This window comes from Chelonia mydas, chromosome 20 (genome assembly GCF_015237465.2).
Source record: "Chelonia mydas isolate rCheMyd1 chromosome 20, rCheMyd1.pri.v2, whole genome shotgun sequence".
NCBI classification, from domain to species: Eukaryota; Metazoa; Chordata; order Testudines; family Cheloniidae; genus Chelonia; species Chelonia mydas.
This window is the reverse complement of record NC_051260.2, coordinates 18,050,119-18,065,054: the sequence shown is the minus strand read 5'-3', so window position 1 is coordinate 18,065,054 and position 14,936 is coordinate 18,050,119. Positions and strand designations below refer to the sequence as shown.

The following is a 14,936-nucleotide window of genomic DNA, read 5'->3' as shown; positions in this document are numbered from 1 at the left end:
GAGCAGGGGCTGGGCGTCTCCCCTCGCCCTGCCGTAACCGGACTGGGCAGTACATCTGACCGGACATTAGGGTGGCCAACTTTCTAATCGCACAAAACCGAATGCCTCTGCCCGGCCCGCCCCCGCCCACTCGCTCCATCCCCCTCCCTCCTTCACTTGCTCTCCCCAACCCTCACTTTCACCGGGCTGGGGCAGGGGTTGGGGTGCAGGAGGGGGGTGAGGACTCCGGCTGGGGTGCAGGCTCTGGGGTGGGGCTGGAGATGAGGGGTTTGGGATGCAGGAGGGGGCTCTGGGGCTGGAGCCGAGGGGCTCAGAGTGTGGGAGGGGGTGTGGGCTCTGGGGTGGGGCCAGGGTTGGGGAGTTTGCGGTGCAGGAGAGGGCTGGAGTATTGGAGGCTCCGGAAGGGAGTTTGGGTGGGGCAGGGGACTCTGGGCTGGGACAGGGGGTTGGGCTGTGGGAGGGGCCTCGGGGTGTGGGGTCCCGGTGGCACGTACCTTGGATCCCAGAAACGGCCGCCAGGTCCCTGCAGCCCCTGGGCACACGGTGGTCCCCGGCCAAGGGGAGCTGCGGAGCAGGCCCTCGGGGCGGGGGCAGTGTGCGGAGCCGACCTGGCCACCCACGTGCCTAGGGGCTGCAGGGACCTGGCGGCCGCTTCCGGTAGCCACGTGGAGCCGGGGCAGGCAGGGAGCCTGTCTTAGCTCCGGGCCCCGCGGCACCGCGGACCGGACGGTGAACGGCCCGGTCAGCGGCGGGTTCCGTGCTGGGCACCTGAGGCAGGATGGGGCCTGCAAGCGTCTCTACAAAGGTTTCACTGGGTGTGGATAATACGAGGGGCCCCCAGGGGCTGGAGAAGCGGAGGGCACTCGGGGGACAGTCAGTGGGCAGGAGGGGTACAGGGGATACCTGGGGGACAGGTGCAGTGTGTGGGGGAGAAGATGGGAACGTACAATGGGAGCTGCGAACAGCACAGGGAGATGGGTCGGGGGGCACAGGGGGTGTCTGGGGCACGGGGGGTTGGGTTTGGGGTGCAGTGTATGTGGGGGGGCACAGGGGGTGTATGGGACACAGGGGTTTGGGTGTAGGGGTGCAGTGTATGTGGGGGCACAGGGGGTGTATGGGATACGGGGGGTTAGGTGTAGGGGTGCAGTGTATGGGGGGGCACAGGGGGTGTCTGGGACACAGGGGGTTGGGTTTGGGGTGCAGTGTATGTGGGGGCACAGGGGGTGTCTGGGGCACAGGGGGTTGGGTGTAGGGGAGCAGTGTATGTGGGGGGGCACAGGGGGTGTATGGGACACAGGGGGTTGGGTTTGGGGTGCAGTGTATGTGGGGGGGCACAGGGGGTGTATGGGACACAGGGGGTTGGGGTTGGGGTGCCGTGTATGTGGGGGGCACAGGGGGTGTCTGGGACACAGGGGGTTGGGTGTAGGGGTGCAGTGTATGGGGGGGGCACAGGGGGTGTATGGGACACAGGGGGTTGGGTGTAGGGGTGCAGTGTATGGGGGGGCACAGGGGGTGTATGGGACACAGGGGGTTGGGTGTAGGGGTGCAGTGTATGGGGGGCACAGGGGGTGTATGGGACACAGGGGGTTGGGTGTAGGGGTGCAGTGTATGGGGGGCACAGGGGGTGTATGGGACACAGGGGGTTAGGTGTAGGGGTGCAGTGTATGTGGGGGGCACAGGGGGTGTCTGGGACACGGGGGGTTGGGTGTAGGGGTGCAGTGTATGGGGGGCACAGGGGGTGTCTGGGGCACAAGGGGTTGGGTTTGGGGTGCAGTGTATGTGGGGGGCACAGGGGGTGTATGGGACACAGGGGGTTAGGTGTAGGGGGTGCAGTGTATGGGGGGGCACAGGGGGTGTCTGGGACACAGGGGGTTGGGTTTGGGGTGCAGTGTATGGGGGGGCACAGGGGGTGTCTGGGGCACAGGGGGTTGGGTTTGGGGTGCGGTGTATGGGACACGGGGGGTTAGGTGTAGGGGTGCAGTGTATGGGGGGGCACAGGGGGTGTCTGGGACACAGGGGGTTGAGTTTGGGGTGCGGTGTATGGGGGGGCACAGTGGGTGTCTGGGGCACAGGGGGTTGGGTTTGGGGTGCAGTGTATGTGGGGGGGCACAGGGGGTGTATGGGACACAGGGGGTTAGGTGTAGGGGGTGCAGTGTATGGGGGGCACAGGGGGTGTCTGGGGCACAGGGGGTTGGGTTTGGGGTGCAGTGTATGTGGGGGGGCACAGGGGGTGTATGGGACACAGGGGGTTAGGTGTAGGGGGTGCAGTGTATGGGGGGGGCACAGGGGGTGTATGGGACACAGGGGGTTGGGTTTGGGGTGCCGTGTATGTGGGGGGCACAGGGGGTGTATGGGACACAGGGGGTTGGGTGTAGGGGTGCAGTGTATGGGGGGGCACAGGGGGTGTATGGGACACAGGGGTTTGGGTGTAGGGGTGCAGTGTATGTGGGGGCACAGGGGGTGTCTGGGACACAGGGGGTTGGGTTTGGGGTGCAGTGTATGGGGGGGGACAGGGGGTGTATGGGACACAGGGGGTTGGGTGTAGGGGTGCAGTGTATGTGGGGGCACAGGGGGTGTCTGGGACACAGGGGGTTGGGTTTGGGGTGCAGTGTATGGGGGGGCACAGGGGGTGTATGGGACACAGGGGGTTGGGTGTAGGGGTGCAGTGTATGTGGGGGGCACAGGGGGTGTATGGGACACAGGGGGTTGGGTGTAGGGGTGCAGTGTATGGGGGGGCACAGGGGGTGTATGGGACACAGGGGTTTGGGTGTAGGGGTGCAGTGTATGGGGGGCACAGGGGGTGTAAGGGACACAGGGGGTTGGGTGTAGGGGTGCAGTGTATGGGGGGCACAGGGGGTGTATGGGACACAGGGGGTTAGGTGTAGGGGTGCAGTGTATGTGGGGGGCACAGGGGGTGTCTGGGACACGGGGGGTTGGGTGTAGGGGTGCAGTGTATGGGGGGGCACAGGGGGTGTCTGGGGCACAGGGGGTTGGGTTTGGGGTGCAGTGTATGTGGGGGGGCACAGGGGGTGTATGGGACACAGGGGGTTAGGTGTAGGGGGTGCAGTGTATGGGGGGTCACAGGGGGTGTCTGGGACACAGGGGGTTGGGTTTGGGGTGCAGTGTATGGGGGGGCACAGGGGGTGTCTGGGGCACAGGGGGTTGGCTTTGGGGTGCGGTGTATGGGACACGGGGGGTTAGGTGTAGGAGTGCAGTGTATGGGGGGGCACAGGGGGTGTCTGGGACACAGGGGGTTGGGTTTGGGGTGCGGTGTATGGGGGGGCACAGGGGGTGTCTGGGGCACAGGGGGTTGGGTTTGGGGTGCGGTGTATGGGACACGGGGGGTTAGGTGTAGGGGTGCAGTGTATGGGGGGGCACAGGGGGTGTCTGGGACACAGGGGGTTGGGTTTGGGGTGCGGTGTATGGGGGGCACAGGGGGTGTCTGGGGCACAGGGGGTTGGGTTTGGGGTGCAGTGTATGTGGGGGGGCACAGGGGGTGTATGGGACACAGGGGGTTAGGTGTAGGGGGTGCAGTGTATGGGGGGGCACAGGGGGTGTCTGGGACACAGGGGGTTGGGTTTGGGGTGCGGTGTATGGGGGGGCATAGGGGGTGTCTGGGGCACAGGGGGTTGGGTTTGGGGTGCGGTGTATGGGACACGGGGGGTTAGGTGTAGGGGTGCAGTGTATGGGGGGCACAGGGGGTGTATGGGACACAGGGGGTTGGGTGTAGGGGTGCAGTATACATGGGGGGCACAGGGGGTGTATGGGACACGGGGTTGGGTGTAGGGGTGCAGTGTATGTGGGGGGCACAGGGGGTGTCTGGGACACAGGGGGCTGGGTGTAGGGGTGCAGTGTATGGGGGGGCACAGGGGGTGTAAGGGACACAGGGGGTTAGGTGTAGGGGTGCAGTGTATGGGGGGGCACAGGGGGTGTATGGGACACAGGGGGTTGGGTTTGGGGTGCAGTGTATGTGGGGGGCACAGGGGGTGTATGGGACACGGGGGGTTAGGTGTAGGGGTGCAGTGTATGTGGGGGGCACAAGGGGTGTATGGGACACAGGGGGTTGGGTGTAGGGGTGCAGTGTATGGGGGGCACAGGGGGTGTATGGGACACAGGGGGTTGGGTGTAGGGGTGCAGTGTATGGGGGGCACAGGGGGTGTATGGGACACGGGGGTTAGGTGTAGGGGTGCAGTGTACATGGGGGGCACAGGGGGTGTCTGGGGCACAGGGGGTTGGGTTTGGGGTGCAGTGTATGTGGGGGGGCACAGGGGGTGTATGGGACACAGGGGGTTAGGTGTAGGGGTGCAGTGTACATGGGGGGCACAGGGGGTGTATGGGACACAGGGGGTTGGGTTTGGGGTGCAGTGTATGGGGGGGCACAGGGGGTGTATGGGACACAGGGGGTTGGGTGTAGGGGTGCAGTGTATGGGGGGGCACAGGGGGTGTCTGGGACACAGGGGGTTGGGTTTGGGGTGCGGTGTATGGGGGGGCACGGGGTGTCTGGGGCACAGGGGGTTGGGTTTGGGGTGCGGTGTATGGGACACGGGGGGTTAGGTGTAGGGGTGCAGTGTATGGGGGGGCACAGGGGGTGTATGGGGCACAGGGGGTTGGGTTTGGGGTGCAGTGTATGTGGGGGGGCACAGGGGGTGTAAGGGACACACGGGGTTAGGTGTAGGGGGTGCAGTGTATGGGGGGCACAGGGGGTGTATGGGACACAGGGGGTTAGGTGTAGGGGGTGCAGTGTATGGGGGGCACAGGGGGTGTATGGGACACAGGGGGTTAGGGTAGGGGTGCAGTGTATGGGGGGGCACAGGGGGTGTATGGGACACACGGGGTTAGGTGTAGGGGGTGCAGTGTATGGGGGGCACAGGGGGTGTATGGGACACAGGGGGTTGGGTTTGGGGTGCAGTGTATGTGGGGGGCACAGGGGGTGTATGGGACACGGGGGGTTAGGTGTAGGGGTGCAGTGTATGGGGGGGCACAGGGGGTGTCTGGGACACAGGGGGTTGGGTGTAGGGGTGCAGTGTATGGGGGGGCACAGGGGGTGTATGGGACACAGGGGGTTGGGTGTAGGGGTGCAGTGTATGTGGGGGGCACAGGGGGTGTCTGGGACACAGGGGGTTAGGTGTAGGGGTGCAGTGTATGGGGGGGCACAGGGGGTGTATGGGACACAGAGGGTTGGGTGTAGGGGTGCAGTGTATGGGGGGCACAGGGGGTGTATGGGACACAGGGGGTTAGGTGTAGGGGTGCAGTGTATGGGGGGCACAGGGGGTGTCTGGGACACAGGGGGTTGGGTTTGGGGTGCAGTGTATGTGGGGGGGCACAGGGGGTGTATGGGACACAGGGGGTTAGGTGTAGGGGGTGCAGTGTATGGGGGGGCACAGGGGGTGTCTGGGACACAGGGGGTTGGGTGTAGGGGGTGCAGTGTATGTGGGGGGGCACAGGGGGTGTATGGGACACAGGGGGTTGGGTTTGGGGTGCAGTGTACATGGGGGGCACAGGGGGTGTATGGGACACAGGGGGTTAGGTGTAGGGGTGCAGTGTACATGGGGGGCACAGGGGGTGTATGGGGCTCAGGGGGTTGGGTGTAGGGGGTGCAGTGTACATGGGGGGCACAGGGGGTGTCTGGGACACAGGGGTTAGGTGTAGGGGTGCAGTGTACATGGGGGGCACAGGGGGTGTATGGGGCACAGGGGGTTGGGTTTGGGGTGCAGTGTATGTGGGGGGGCACAGGGGGTGTATGGGACACAGGGGGTTAGGTGTAGGGGTGCAGTGTATGGGGGGCACAGGGGGGTGTCTGGGACACAGGGGGTTGGGTGTAGGGGTGCAGTGTATGGGGGGGCACAGGGGGTGTATGGGACACAGGGGGTTAGGTGTAGGGGGTGCAGTGTATGGGGGGGCACAGGGGGTGTCTGGGACACAGGGGGTTGGGTGTAGGGGGTGCAGTGTATGGGGGGGCACAGGGGGTGTCTGGGACACAGGGGGTTAGGTGTAGGGGTGCAGTGTACATGGGGGGCACAGGGGGTGTCTGGGACACAGGGGGTTAGGTGTAGGGGTGCAGTGTACATGGGGGGCACAGGGGGTGTTTGGGGCTCAGGGGGTTGGGTGTAGGGGGTGCAGTGTATGGGGGGCACAGGGGGTGTCTGGGACACAGGGGGTTGGGTTTGGGGTGCAGTGTACGTGGGGGGGCACAGGGGGTGTCTGGGACACAGGGGGTTGGGTGTAGGGGTGCAGTGTATGGGGGGGCACAGGGGGTGTATGGGACACAGGGGGTTGGGTGTAGGGGGTGCAGTGTATGTGGGGGGGCACAGGGGGTGTCTGGGGCACAGGGGGTTGGGTGTAGGGGTGCAGTGTACATGGGGGGCACAGGGGTGTATGGGGCTCAGGGGGTTGGGTGTAGGGGGTGCAGTGTATGGGGGCGCACAGGGGGGCCCCGCTGTGTGGGGCGGGTCACAAGGGATACCTGGGGGGTGGGGCACAGGGCGGTCAGCCCCGCCCCCCTTGAGCTACCGGAAGCGCCCGGACCCTTTAGAGGGCGGCACCGGCCGGAAGTGCCCGGCGCGCAGAGTTTGCTGCACGGGCTGGACCGGAAGTGCCCCGTCCACGTGGGGACGGAGAGGCGGCGGCGGAAGCATGGGGCGCGAGGGCAAGGTGCGGGGGGGCCCCGGGCCCTGCGGGGGGGCGGGGAGCACCAGGGGCCAGGATGGGGGGAAGCGGTGGGGGGAGGGAAGCGTGGGGGGGGCAGGGGAGGGGGGAGAGGAGTGTGGGGGGCGCAGGGGTGGGGGGGCTGGACGGGAGGGGAGCGTGGGGGGGCCTGGACGGGGGGGCAGGGTAGGGGGGAGGGGAGCGTGGGGGGCTGGACGTGGGGGGTAGGGGAGGGGGGAGGGGCGCAGGGATGGGGGGGCTGGACCGGGGGGGCAGGGTAGGGGGGAGAGGAGTGAGGGGGGCTGGACGGGGGGGAGGGGAGCGTGGGGGTCTGGACGGGGGGGGCAGGGGAGGGGCGCAGGGGGGGAGGGGGCTGGACGGGGGGGCCCTGCTGACCCCCTGCCCCTCCCCCGCAGACCAAGAACCAGAAGCGGGCGCGGGCGGCCGCCCGGCAGCGGGCCCAGGACCAGTTCGCCTCCGTCCCTCACTCCTTCGTCTTCCGCCGCGGGCGCGTGGGCCGGAGCCTGCAGCAGCTCGTCCTGGACGTGCGGCGGGTGATGGAGCCGTTCACGGCCAGCGCCCTGCAGGTGAGCCCCCCCCCGGGGGTCCCGGCCGCGCCCCCCGCCCCCCCGGGGGTCCCGGCCGCGCCCCCCGCCCCCCCCGGGGTCCCGGCCGCGCCCCCCCCCCCCCCGGGGGTCCCGGCCGCGCCCCCCGCCCCCCCCGGGGGGCCCGGCCGCGCCCCCCCGCCCCCCCCGGGGGTCCCGGCCGCGCCCCCCGCCCCCCCCGGGGGTCCCGGCCGCGCCCCCCGCCCCCCCCGGGGGTCCCGGCCGCGCCCCCCGCCCCCCCCGGGGGTCCCGGCCGCGCCCCCGCAAAGGCTGGGCTTTGAATTCAAGGCTGCGCGGGCAGGACTCGGGTTCTGTCCCGGCTCCAGGAGGGCCGCGGGCTCTAGTGTGTTAGAGAGGAGGTGGGGTGAGAGCCAGGACCCCGGGGTTCTCTCCTGGCTCTGGGAGGGGGGCAGAGTCTCTGGGAACACCCCTTTTCAGCCCCCCAAGTGCAGGCCACAAGCCCCGAGGTGAGCGTAGCGCGACACGTGCTGTCTTCCAGGTGCGGAAGAAGAACTCCCTGAAGGATTTTGTGGCGGTGGCGGGGCCTCTGGGCGTGACACACTTCCTGGTCTTCACCAAATCCCCCACCAATGTCAACTTCGTAAGTGGTGCGATGGGGGCCGGAGGGAAAGCTCTCAGTCCCCCAGCGCCGTGCCTGGTCAGGCTGGAACAGCTCCCTGGGTTCAGTAAGGGGAGGCCTCTCCCCATGGCTAGGAAAGGTCTTACTGGGGCCTTTGCTGATTGCTTGAGCCTCTTTGTGCCTGCCACCACCTTCCCTACAGCCCGGTCCAGAGCACAGAGCCGGCACTGCACCGAGCTGGACCTTCCTTCCCCTGGGGTCTCCTATGGCGGATGCAGCTGATGAAGCAAATCTTACTGAGCGCGCTCTGTGATTTCAGTTCCAAAGTAAACGCACTGATGCATCCGTCCCGCTGGGCAGAGCGAGAGGAGCAGACATGGCAGCCTGCTCAGCACCGGGCCTGGCACTGCCCTGGCGGGCAGGTGCTGACCGTACCCAGCCCTGACTCTTGTGTCTCTCTCCCGCAGAAACTTCTCCGTCTCCCCGGAGGCCCAACACTGACCTTCAAAGTCACGCAGGTGGGTGCTGGGCACGTTGGGCCGGGGGTCCGGAGCTGCCCCCGCCCGCTAGTTTGGGATTAGCGCGGGCCAGTTATTCCTGCCTCCTTAAATCCCAGGCCAGCTAAACATGTGTGGGTTGTGGGTGTCCAAGTCTGTCCCTGGCCAGAGCTGGGCCTGTGTCCACTGGCGGGGGGGGATGCTACCCGCGCAGCGATCACGCTGCTGCCCTGGCTTCCCCATGCACTGTTGAGCACAAGCCGGGGATGCGAAGGGTCACTGGCACCTGGAGAGGTGACGCCCCCTCCCTGGTCCAGCTAGTCAGCACAGAGCCCCCCTTGCCTCTCGCCAGCGCCCCAACCTCCCGCTCCCTCCGCCCCCCAGTACTCGCTCATCAAGGACGTGGTGTCGTCACTCAAGCGCCACCGAATGCACGAGCAGCAGTTCACGCACCACCCGCTCCTCGTGCTCAACAGCTTCGGCCTGCAGCAGATGCACGTCAAGCTGATGGCCACCATGTTCCAGAACATGTTCCCCTCCATCAACGTGCACAAGGTGGGTGCGTGGGGGGAGGAGGCACTTGGGGAGCAGGATTGAGGCCCCCCAGCCCGTGCTGCAGGAAGCCTGGGGTTCCCTGGGGGCTGGCAGGGGTAGGGGGAAGCCCCGCTGTGGCTAGTGCTCATCTCTGGTGCTCACTGCCGTGCGGCTCTGCCCCCAGGTCAACCTCAACGCCATCAAGCGGTGCCTGCTGATCAGCTTCAACGCGGACACCCAGCTCCTGGACTTCCGGCACTAGTAAGGGTCTGCGCTGGGGGCCATCAGGGGCCGGGGACCACGGCTTCTCCGGGCTCCCTGGTTCCATGGCTGGGCACCAAGGGAGATCGACTGGGCTGTGTGAGAGGAGAAGGGAGGCTCTGTCTCGGCAGGTGACCCTTACGCCTCTGGATGCTGGCGATGGGGGTATAGTCTGCTGATGGTTCGGTGATTTCATCCTCCAGTAAACGCTCTGAGGCATCCAGCGAGCGGGAACCGGCAGGGATGGCAGACAGACAGTGGTAGCTCCTCCTTCCCGGGGGTCACCTGAATCCCCAGCAGCTCAGAGCGTGGTGCTGAGCGCCAGGCGTAGAACTCGGCCCCGTCCCAGCAGCGGGGGAGAGCAGGGTGTGCGGGGGTGGGCTGTGCTCCTTGCTCTGCTGGCTCCAACCCCTCATCTCTACGGCCTGACCAGAGCCGCGCAGCGCGTGGCGAAGTGCCAGCCCGGGAGCAGCTGCGGAGCGCTGGGTTCGAATCCCACTGCAGTTCCTCTGGCGCTGTCTCCCTCAGTCAGTTCCCTGCCATTGCCAGGCTACCCCGGCTGGCAGACCGGCTAAGCTGCTCAGTCCCGTCTGCCCTTGAGCCCTGTGATTCCTTCCTGAGCCCCTTCTGGTGCACAAGCTGGGTCCCTCTCGGCCCCTCCTGCTCCCAGAGACCCCCTGCCTGCTGAGCTGGTGCATGATCCCTCCCGTCTCCTCTCCCCCAGCAGCCTGAAGGTGGTGCCTGTGGGGGCGAGCAAAGGCCTCAAGAAGCTGCTGCAGGAGAAGTTCCCCAACATGAGCCGGCTGGAGGACATCAGTGAGCTGCTGGCCAAGTGAGCGCTGGGCCCTGCGCGCCGGGGGCCGGGCTGGGATCTGAGACCCTGCAGCTGCGTGCAGCGCTTGGCGGCTCGGAGTCGGCCCTGCCCACTGCTCCCACTGGCAGCTCACCCCACGTCGCCCCTCTTGAGCTTGGGAACCAGGAGCTCAGTGCCCGGGGCTTGGGGACTTGCCCACCGGGCCGGAGCTACGGAAGGGGCCTCTGAGGCTGCACTTCTACAATGGAGCAGAGATTGGCTTAGAGCTGGGGTGGGCGGTTGGGAGCCAGGACTCCTGGGTTCTGTTCCAGCTCTGGGAGGGGAGTGGGAGTCTAGTGGTGAGAGCAGGGGATGCTGGGAGCCAGGACTCCAGGGTTCTCTCCCTGGCTCTGGGAGGGGAGCGGCGTCTAGTGGGTCAGTGCAGGGCTCTGCCAGGTTGTGTCCTCTGACCGGCTGGGTTTTCCCTGCAGGGACATTAACCTGTCGGAGAGTGAGGCCGAGCAGGACGGGACCCACAATATCCTGGAGCTGCCCCAGGCCTACGCGGGCCGGGGGAACATGAAGGCCCAGCAGAGTGCTGTGCGTCTCACTGAGGTGTGTGCTGCAGCCAGGGGCAGGGGGTGGAGCCGGCTGGCAGGGCGTGATGAACACAGAGACCTTGAAAGAACCGTGATCTTCAAAGTAAACGTTCTGATCCGGCCATGGGGCTGCGTGGGAAGCTGGGAGGGCTCCACACCCCCTGCCTGCTCTGCCCCCAGCTGTAACTGGGCAGGGGCCTGGGGCCGGCCCTGGTCTGATGGGTTCTGTCGCCTTCCTCGCAGATTGGTCCCCGAATGACCCTGCAGCTCATCAAGGTGGAGGAAGGGTTGAGCCAGGGCAACGTGCTTTACCACAGCTTCAGTAAGTGCCCTGCCCGACCCGGCCCCCCCGGCCCCCCTCCGGGTCCGCAGGCCCCACGTGACTCCCGTTCCCGCCGTTGAGTGGCGAGTTCGAATCCCTGGGGTCCGTCCCCACTGAGCTCCTCCCCCTTCCCCCCCAGTTCTCAAGACGGAGGAGCAGCTCCGGGTGGCCCTGGCCCGGAGGGAGGAGCGGCTGCGGCTGAAGGCAGAGCGGCGCCGCCGGCAGGAGGCCGATGTGCAGCGCAAGGAGGCGCAGCGGGAGGCCCACAGGTGAGCGGGAGGCCCCCCATCGCTGGGGGCAGCAGCCACCGGCAGGGGATGGGGGTGGGCTTGAGAGAGACGAGCCAGGAGCCCCAGCATGGGTCTGGGCAGGCTGCAGCCCCGGAGCCTGCACGGCCCCTGAGCCCGGCCCTGTTCCCCGCGGTGCGGTGCATGCTGGGAGTTGTAGTCCCCTCTGGGCCCGACGCTGGTGCTTTGGGGTGCAGGAAGCAGAGCCTGGCAGGGATCAAGAGGAAGCAGCAGCAGGAGGATGGCGACAGCGGTGCTGAGGATCCTGGGATGCCGGAGGACCAGGACCCGGCCAACCAATCAGATGACGACGCGGAATATTACCGGCAGGAGGTGGGCGAGGAGCCTGACCAAGGTGAGTCGTGAGCCCAGATGATCTGTGCTCGGAGCTGGGCTGCTGGCACCGCCCCCGGGCCGGGGGAGCCAGGGCCCCCGGGTCTCCGTGCCGGGCGCAGCTGATGATGCGAATTTCCTGAGCGTGTTCTGTGATTTCAGTTCAAAGTAAACGCACTGATGCACCCGGCCCCCAGCAGAGCCCCGGCCCCGCTGCATGGACTGTGCCTTGCCCCCCGGCATTGCAGTGCCCAGCCCCTGGGAGCAGTGGCCTTGCACTGGGTCTAGCTTAGGCTGGTATTGAAGCCTAGTTTTGGGGTCCCATCTTCAGCCAGCTCTGACCTCTGGAGCACGGATCCCTTGGTGGGTGGTTCTGGTAACCCAGCCTGGGGCCATCTCACAGCCCCGGCGCCCTATCTCCCCTGCCCTATGGCTGTTCCCATTCCCCACCCATGGGGCCTTGCCGGTCCTGGATTGTGACTCTCCTCTCTGGTTCTCCCCTGTCTCTAGATCTGTTCCCCAAAAGTGCTAAGAGGAAACATGGGCCCCAGCGCTCCCCCCAGCCCAGCAAGAGACTCCGAACCAGCCAGCCTGGGGGGCAGCCTGCCAGCCCCCAGCCAGGCAGAGCCAGCCACAAGGCGAAGCACAGGAGACCCCCTGGCCAGCTGGGGATCTCACAGAGGCCTGGCCAACAGAAGGACCCACGGAGCCCCAAGGCCCACAGGCGGCAGCAAGGAGCACGGAGTCTGAAGCCAAAAGGACCCACACAGCAGGGAACCAAGCGGGGCCTTAGGGTCCCTGGCTCCAAGTTCAAAGGGCCAGGGAAGCCGGGACTGCGGAGGAAGCAGGCAGCCCGGGGGAAGGGGCTGCTCCAGAGACCCAGGGCCCCCAAAAAGGGGCGGCACTAGCCCCTCCAGGACTCTCAACCTTGTCCATAGATGGGGAGAAGGGGTGGGTGGGTGCTGGATTTCCTGGGCTCTTGGCCCTGTGCTGGCTGGCTGGGCAATACACCACTGCATTCCTCTCGTCTGTCTGTGCTGGTCCTGTGTTTGGGGGGGGGCCCTGCTCTGAGCCAAGATGCGGGTGCCCTCCCCTCCCAGCCTGATCTCTTGTGGACCCCACTCAGGCACAAGGCCAGTGCTGCCAACCTCTGAGCTTCCTTGGGGGCAGGATGGGATCTGTGGGCGGTTACCCCACCCTCCCTGCCCCTCCCCGAAAGGATGGCGCAAGGCCCTCCTGCCACCCTCCTGCTGTGGGGGAAGGGGTGGAGCAGCTTCTGCTGCGAGCAGGAAGGAACCACCACTGCTTCCTGCCCCCACTGGGGCAGCAGCACGGAGCTGGGCCAGGGCAGTGCCAGGTGAGGTGCGGGCAGGGGGAGGCAACTCGCCACAGCTGCAATTCATAGCACAGCGTGTGCGGTCCGGGGGGGCGGAATGGTTCTGTCCCTAGACCCTCACCCCCGGGCAGAGCTGAGCCCCCCATTGCTTCCCCTACAGCTGGTCGCTCACGCTGCAGAGCAGGATGCTGCGGTGGGCGGGGAGACACTGCGCAGGGGCTGACTGTGTCACCAGAGCTGGCCATGTAGCAGCCGGGGGCCCAGAGAAGCACATGCTGGGGAGGGGGTTCTCACCCATGAGAGCATCTCTGCCCTGGGGGGCATGGGCAGAACCCCAGGTGTAACCTGTTGGAAATGGGCAGTGAAGACAGGGGGGGGGCAGGAGCCCAGCTGCAGCCTGGTGGTCCCCAGGACTGAGACAGCCCCAGCGCCTCCCCTGCAGCAGGCTGGGGGTAGGGAACGTGATCCAGGGGGCCGGCTATGGCAGCTGCACTGGGTGCACCACGTGGCCAGTCCCACCACCTTTGTTCAACCTGCACTGGCTGCCAGGGGGCAGGGGGTCCAGGGCCCCTCCAGCAGCAGCAAGCAGGGGAACCGAGGGTCTCACTCCCCAGCTGTGAAATTCCCCCTTCTCCCAGCCTAGGCCGGGACCCTAGGGCCACTTCACGCCACACTGCGCCAGCATCCGGCCTGAAGGGGAGGCAGCAGGGAGCCTCGAACTCAGCCTCCCGCTTCCTCTGCCCCAGGATGGCAGCACCAGGCCCCCACGGGCCGGCGTCCTGCAACGCTTCCCTCAGTACGTTCCAGCAGCAGATGTGGCCCGTGCTGGTGGTCGAGTTCTTCCTGGCCTTTGCCGGCAACGCCTTCGCCATCTACCACTTCGTGGCCCACGAGCGCACCTGGCACACGGGCATCGTGTACTCCTTCAACCTGGCCGTCAGCGACCTGCTCTACGCCCTCTCCCTGCCCTTCCTGGCCGCCTACTACTACCCGCCCAAGCACTGGCCCTACGGCCTGGCCCTCTGCAAGCTCGAGCGCTTCCTCTTCAGCTGCAACCTGTACGGCAGCATCTTCTTCCTCACCTGCATCAGCCTGAACCGCTACCTGGGCGTGGTGCACCCGCTCCTGGTGCACGGCCGGCTGGAGCCCCGCCACGCCAAGCTCCTGAGCAGCGCCGGCTGGCTGCTGGTGGCCGGCCTCTCCGCCCCCACCCTCTACTTCTCGGAGCTGCAGCCCCAGGGGAACTGCACCGAGTGCCTGGGCAGCGCCACGGCCGAGCAGCTGCCCCGCTACCTGCCCTACAGCCTCTTCCTGGCGGCCTTCGGCTGCGGGCTGCCCTTCCTGCTCACGCTCTTCTCCTACGGGGCCATCTTCCGCACCGTCTGCCGCAACCCCCACCTGACGCCGCTGGAGAAGCGCCAGGTGCGGTGGCTGGTGAGCGTGGGGGTGGCTCTCTACGCCGTCTCCTACCTCCCCTACCACACCCTGCGCAATCTCAACCTGAGCCTGCGGCAGCGGCAGCCCAAAGGGCCGGCCAAGCAGCACGTGCTGCTCATCCACTCCGCCTACCAGCTCAGCAAGCTCCTGGTCACCCTCAACATCTGCACCCACCCGCTGCTCTACGCCGCCCTGGCCGACAGCATGCGGGCCTGGTGCAGGGGCCCCCGCAGGCAGGACAGGGGCCAGCCCGCAGAGAACATGGCGCTAAAGGCCTGTGGCTGACCCCGGGGATGGAACCAGCCCCCCACGGGACGAGCTTTGCCCCCCAGGGCCAGCCGACCATGCAGAGCAGCGGGGTAACAGCAGCTGCTCCAGCCTGGGAGACACACCCGGCCCCCACGAGGGGGGGCTGCTTGGGAGACACACCCATGTTACCACAGCAGGGGCTGGGCTCCTTTGAGATCAGCCATTAAAGCAGAGTCTGAGCCCCCTGCTCCGTGTCCTGTCGCTCTCTTACAGGACCTGGGGTCGGCTGCAGCCGCAACCCCCCTGCAAGGGCTGGGAAGCAGGCCCAGAGCCGCCTGGTTCCTGTGTATGTCACCACGGCCCCCCCTCCACGCTGCTCTGCTCCCATCACATGGCCAGAGGGTGCTGGAGGCTGAGTCAGGGCGAGGGCCCGGCCCAGCCCCCACTCCCGCCAGCTG

General features: G+C 67.0%; 1 protein-coding gene across 1 annotated transcript; it reads left to right on the top strand.

Moving 5' to 3' along the window:
- The first annotated feature begins 6,493 nt into the window (after positions 1-6,493).
- LOC102948306 lies at positions 6,494-14,725 on the top strand. Its single transcript, XM_043533213.1, has 15 exons — positions 6,494-6,651; positions 7,062-7,232; positions 7,750-7,851; positions 8,298-8,348; positions 8,712-8,882; positions 9,046-9,122; positions 9,847-9,954; positions 10,407-10,530; positions 10,758-10,836; positions 10,976-11,105; positions 11,321-11,478; positions 11,967-12,363; positions 12,557-12,582; positions 12,627-12,813; positions 13,431-14,725. Exons 1-15 carry the CDS (start codon positions 6,634-6,636, stop codon positions 14,512-14,514), a joined length of 2,883 nt encoding a protein of 960 aa, XP_043389148.1. The 5' UTR covers positions 6,494-6,633; the 3' UTR covers positions 14,515-14,725.
- The last annotated feature ends 211 nt before the right edge of the window (positions 14,726-14,936 follow it).

What these genes read in the sequence shown, in the direction of transcription:
- LOC102948306 (XM_043533213.1), top strand. An exon ending in ATCAGTGAGCTGCTGGCCAA is followed by an intron (nt 9,955 to 10,406) that starts GTGAGCGCTGGG and finishes TTTTCCCTGCAG; the next exon opens with GGACATTAACCTGTCGGAGA. An exon ending in CCCAAAAAGGGGCGGCACTA is followed by an intron (nt 12,364 to 12,556) that starts GCCCCTCCAGGA and finishes CTCCCCTCCCAG; the next exon opens with CCTGATCTCTTGTGGACCCC.